Source organism: Neoarius graeffei, chromosome 21 (genome assembly GCF_027579695.1).
Source record: "Neoarius graeffei isolate fNeoGra1 chromosome 21, fNeoGra1.pri, whole genome shotgun sequence".
Taxonomy (NCBI): Eukaryota; Metazoa; Chordata; class Actinopteri; order Siluriformes; family Ariidae; genus Neoarius; species Neoarius graeffei.
Window position 1 is genome coordinate 54,901,175 of NC_083589.1, and position 6,029 is coordinate 54,907,203.

The following is a 6,029-nucleotide window of genomic DNA, read 5'->3' on the forward strand; positions in this document are numbered from 1 at the left end:
GTGATGTCGTTAGGCGGCGCAAACAGTGACATAAGTGACCTTTTAAGCGGTAGATCACGACCCGGATAGTAAACAATAAACATGGAGGACATGGAGTCGTTCGTGTTGCTGGTCTTGGTGCTGTGGCTTGTTGTCACCGACAACGCCAACAGATACTGGCAAGAGCGTATAGATGAGGCGAGGCGCATGAGGCTTCAGAAATTCTCGTAATTCATAATTCTTCTTCTTCCGGGTTTATGGTGTTTACAGATCCCAGTGTGCTCGCGGGGCGTGTGTGGGCATGTGAGGACACTCCTCCTCACCAATCAGTGCACAGGGGAGTGTCTGCTCACACCCCCAGCCTCACTCGGCTCGGTTTGGCTCGCTTCAGCCCCACTCCAAAACCGTGCGAGTTTTGGGTGCTAAGCAGGGCTGAAGCGAGCTGAGTCGTGCTGCTCTAAGGTAGTCGAAACGCGAGCCGTGTCGGGCTGAAGTGAGCTGAAGTGAGCTGAAAAAGGGTAGTGGAAAAGGGCCATAAGTGTCTTGAATAAAGCAAAGTACTTTGGATAATTTTATAACGCCGAAACAAATTTTAGACGAGAAATAAAATTAGGATTTCTGTTCAGACTCGGATTTATTGTCATTCAACCATGTGACATGATAAGAACGAAACACAGTTACCCAGGTCTCTGTGTGTGCAGAGTGAATAAATAACTAAATTAACTAATAAGTAAAATAATTAAATAATAAACTCGAGATCAAATTACGTATATTTAAATGGCCACTGGGGTGCAGGTCGATAAAATACCTGCACTTTTCCTCCCAGACGATCCTGTCAAAAGTTTTTGAATGCCCTGTACTGTATTAATATTTTTGGTTCGACTACAACTCCAAGAAATTGTTTCAAGTCAAATACACTACATTTAGAAAATCTCATCTCATTATCTCTGGCCGCTTTATCCTGTTCTACAGGGTCGCAGGCGAGCTGGAGCCTATCCCAGTTGACTACGGGCGAAAGGCGGGGTACACCCTGGACAGGTCGCCAGGTCATCACAGGGCTGACACATAGACACAGACAACCATTCACACTCACATTCACACCTACGCTCAATTTAGAGTCACCAGTTAACCTAACCTGCATGTCTTTGGACTGTGGGGGGAAACCGGAGCACCCGGAGGAAACCCACGCGGACACGGGGAGAACATGCAAACTCCACACAGAAAGGCCCTCGCTGGCCATGGGGCTCGAACCCGGACCTTCTTGCTGTGAGGCGACAGCGCTAACCACTACACCACCGTGCCGCCCAATAATAATCATAAATAATAATAATTAGTTCAATTTATATAGCACCTTTCTTACACCCAAGGTCGCTTTACAATTAGGGGAAGGGGGAAAAGAGAGAGAGTCCACCAAAAGAGGGTCAGGATGTAATTCCAATGGCGTAGCTAACCTACCAAAAGGCGCATGAAGATAAATCCCACACCACTTGCACAGCTGACACGACGCCACCGGGCAATATCGCTCAGAACACTGCGACATGGATCCATAAAGCGAGCACAGAAGCACCGCCACACAGAGCACTGGTATATCCCAAACCACCTGTACAGCCATTGCGACGCCACCGGACAACATCGCTCAGAACACTGCGCCAAGCACAGAAGCACTGCTGGACAACCACATAGCTGCCAACTACTATGAATAAATCGTATTTATTACGATTTGTCGTTTTGATTACAAAAATACGAATTTACTACAATAAAATACGATTTTGCCAATTTTCATGGGTCATTTTCAAAGTCTATCACAGGTGGGATTTGTATTTGATAAAACATTGCTTCGTTCCAAGCGGCAGATACTACGCCAAATTTCATTGGCTATTGCTTGTTCTCTCAATGATGCTATTAGATCATCCATGGCACGCTATCGTCTGGCCTTTGTTCACGAAGTTTCTGAACAAAGCAACAAAGCAAGCTTTTGTTATGAAGATGTAGCGTAGTACTAATCTCTAAAGAAAGCATGGATAAGGGGAAGGGCCAGCGCTTCAAGGACTCGTACCGAGAGGAGTTTCCCTTCATTTCTAAGGCCCTGTCCACACGGCAACGGATTCAGGCAACTCCGATACAATTGCTTATCGTTTAGGCCTGGCGTCCACACGGCACCGGCGTTTTGGGTGCCCAAAACGCAATCTTTTTGAGAACGGGTTCCAGAGTGGAAAGATCTGGCAACGTTGCCGTTGTGAAGTCTTGATGAGTAGAACAGATTTGTTTACGATGATGTCACAACCACATGACTGTGAGTGCTTCACGCTGGGTAGAAGTGTAACGAATATCACCAGGAAAAAGCCTTACAGAGCACTAGTGAGAGTGAAACACGAGCTTGGATATTATTATTATTATTATTATGTTCAGTGTTAGTTCACAGTAGTAATGCAAGAAGCAGAATAGTGACAGTAATAGTGAAGCAAAAACATGCAATTGTACAAACACTGCAGCTCTACAGCAAAATATTCATTTATGAAATGGTCTGATTCTTAACACCAGTAGTGCCAATGATCTTCTCATTGCGATGCGATGCGAGTTGTCAACAAATCCTATAACTTGGTTCATGAAACGCGCTTACAAAATATTTTCACTGTGAATATTTATTGTGTAATGGTGCAAAGTGAGAGAGAGAGAGTCAATCCCGCCAGCAAAAATAGGGGAAAAAAGGAGCGATCTCACCTCTTCAGATGTTGGTTTTAGTCCTATAGTACATTCCTCAAAAAGGGCGTAGAGGAGCAAATTAATCCATCAACGTGTAGTATTCAATTTATTCCGGACCATTAAAGACGCTGCCTTCCGCGTAGAATAATACGTCATCCTCGCCGCCATATTGGATAGGTCAAAGCGGAGAATAAAGATTAGCTGCGTTTAACTGTACCAACAGGTTTACCGTCCAAACAAGATCACATGGAATTACCTTTCATAGGTGAGAAACAACAAATTAATCCATCAACGTGTAGCATTCAATTTATTCCGGACCATTAAAGACGCCACCTTCCGCGTAGAATCATACGTCATCCTCGCCGCCATATTGGAAGGGTCAAAGCGGAGAATAAAGATTAGCTGCGTTTAACTGTACCAACAGGTTTGCCGTCCAAACGAGATCACATGGGATTACCTTTCACAGGTGAGACTGGAAAAATACTTTTCATTGTATTTGGTCATTATAATGTAATTTTACGAACAGATTTTTCTGACTTTGTGGCTAATATGAAGTCTCACGCATAATAGTTTATGCGCATGCGTCCTTACTTCTTCTATTGTTCTGGTGTCTCCGAAGGGACCGTCTTACAGCGCCCCTAGAGGTGTGGCATGTGTATTGCATCGTTTTCAGCAAGCGTTGCGTTGCCATATGGACCTGATATTTTACTGATCGTTGCCCATTTGGACGCGATATATTTTTAAATAACATCTCGTTGCCATTGTCGTGTGGATGTAGCCTGAGTCAAGTAAGGGCGATCACTACGCGTTTTGTGCTCCATGTCGGTGAGACATTTATGTGGTGCAATAACATCAACTGTTGACTGAGTAAGCTCTAGTCTATTTCTCTAATGTGTACTTTGTCAAAAGTTGTATGTGCCAATTGCATTGTTTGAAGTTTTTGCCTGATCCACTGACTATTTTCATACATTGTTGAAAAGAACTTTGCAAATTAATGTAAGATGATAGTTTAGTTTGTAGAATAAATTTTGTCAAACTATTTTGTTTTAGTGTGATTTTTCAGGGTAGTTTTGCTAGAAAGCTTTGGCGGCAGGGGGGCTTCCCCGACCCCCCACCAAGACTCAGTACCCAACCTTGTATTACTATTTACAATTTCGGAATGTTGGCAGCTATGCAACCCCAGTGTTAAAAGAGCAACAAGCTCACTGCAGTCCATAGCAAGGAGCACAGGCATCACCCACGGTGGACCAAGGCCTGAAGGGAACCAACGCCTAAAACTGAGTCCGGAGCTACGCCAAAACCGGCGGACAAAACATTTAAACAAAAAAACAAACATAAAACACAAATACACAAAAAAAAAACCAAAGGGAAAAAAAATTTAAATAAAAAGCTCTGGTGAGAAGCAGCAACCAAAATGTGCACAGCGTACTCTCAACCGGAAACAGAACTACTGAATAAACAACTAAATTATTTCTCGACTACGGCGTGAGATTGTCTTTTTTGTTTCTTGTTTTCTGTACATTTACTACATTCCTGGTCTGTACAAGCCTCCTGTGCGGCATCTGTGTGACTGCTTGCACACAACGGGCCTCATTAATCATCCAAAGCCACAGTTTATCAAAATAAAACCCACACCGAGCTGAAAATGAGAAAACAATCAAAAGACCAAATAATGAATCTTCCACTAATGCAGCTCAGCCACTGCAGCTACTCAGCTGCGATAGATACACGCTGACCTGTTCTCTTTTTACAAGGTGCTATTACTTTTGTCCTAATGGAATGGCTACTTTTATGTGTCATAATGTATGGTTTTCGTTTGCTTTCTTGATCGGTCATTAATAAGAAATGACTTGAGTTTCAATAAATTGCCACTAAATTTCTGAGTGCAGCTGAAATGCTGTAAATAAGCGTTTTAAACTTGACACTGAACTCCGTATATAAATGTAAAAACCAAGTCAGCCTCTTTGTATGTAATTTTATACAAACTCAGGAGCTGGCGTAGGATACAGATGTGGTTTTTTTTTTCTGAGCTAAATGGAGTTTTAAACGATCAAAAATGCACACCTGTTTGCAGAATTAAACCAGTCACGTGTCTGTCTCTCTCTCAGACCATCTGAAGGACGAGGAGGAGCTGGCAGAGGAGAGGCGAATCCTGGGCGAGATGCTGGACGTTGTAGAGCAGAGGGACGCTCTCGTGGCTCTCCTGGAGGAGCAGAGACTGAAGGAGAGAGAGGAGGACAGCGACCTGGAGGCAGCCATGTTATCTAAGGGCTTCAGCCTGCACTGGGCTTAAAACACACACACAAATAAAACCTTCTCTGTGTTTTGTGTAGAATAAAGAATGAGGAGGTGGACACTGTACACTGGACGCAGGGAATTAAGGAAAGGTTTTCCATAGAGAACATAAAACTACATTTGGACCTAAACGCAAAAATATATTTCTACTGGACTGTATTTGCTTTGGCCTGCAAGTGTGAAGTAATTTAAAATATTCTGTGTTATCAGACGCTTGGGCAACTGTGCAATGCATATATATTATACTGTGTGTGTGTGTGTGTGTGTGTGTGTGTGTGTGTGTGTGTGTGTGTAAAAATACATTTCACCGGCCACTTTATTAGTAACACCCATACATCTGGACTCACGACAGTCTCATAGAGTTTACACAGAATGGTGCGAAAAACATTGAGTGAGTGAGCGACAGTTCTGTGGGTGAAAACAGACGCCTTGTTGATAAGAGAGCTCAGAGGAAAACGGACAGATTGGTTCAAGCTGCCAGGAAGGAAAGATCCAACAACTCATTTAATCACTCTTTACAACTGTGGTGAGCAGAAAAGCATCTTGGCAGAAAAGCAGGACTCCCTAAAGTGAATGACGCATGAAATGGAATGACGAATGACAGGTAGTAAATTTGAACAATAAATGGTCCCTTGTCATTCAGATTCTTACAAATGGAATAACGATTGAAATCTTTAGTTTTAGACCTCCCTAGGATAAGATAAGTGGGTGCTTGGTGGGATATCAGCTTTTACAAATGGAATGACAGGGTTTCTATATGTATTGACTTACTTTGAGCTAATGTTGTCAGTGATATCACCTTTTACAAATGGAATGATAAGGTTTCTAGGTGGAATGACATACTTTGAGGCAATGTTATCAGTGATATCAAATTAACAAATGGAATGACATTGTTTCTAGGGTTAGGGTTAGGTTATAGGTGATATCACTGATAACATTGCCTCAAAGTATGTCATTCCACCTAAAAACACTGTCATTCCATTTGTAAAAGGGGATATCACTGATAACATTAGCTTAAAGTATGTCATTCCACCTGGAAACGCTGTCATTCC

General features: G+C 42.7%; 1 protein-coding gene across 4 annotated transcripts in view; it reads left to right on the forward strand.

Annotated features, from left to right (window-relative positions):
* Nucleotides 1-5,579, forward strand: part of mical3b (microtubule associated monooxygenase, calponin and LIM domain containing 3b) — an 87,739-nt gene extending 82,160 nt beyond the window's left edge. For all 4 annotated transcript variants that reach the window (XM_060903354.1, XM_060903355.1, XM_060903356.1 and 1 more), the window contains one exon: nt 4,791-5,579. In XM_060903354.1, the coding sequence (XP_060759337.1) occupies nt 4,791-4,975 (185 nt within the window). In that variant the 3' untranslated portion in view covers nt 4,976-5,579. The remainder of the gene's footprint in view (nt 1-4,790) is intronic.
* The last annotated feature ends 450 nt before the right edge of the window (nt 5,580-6,029 follow it).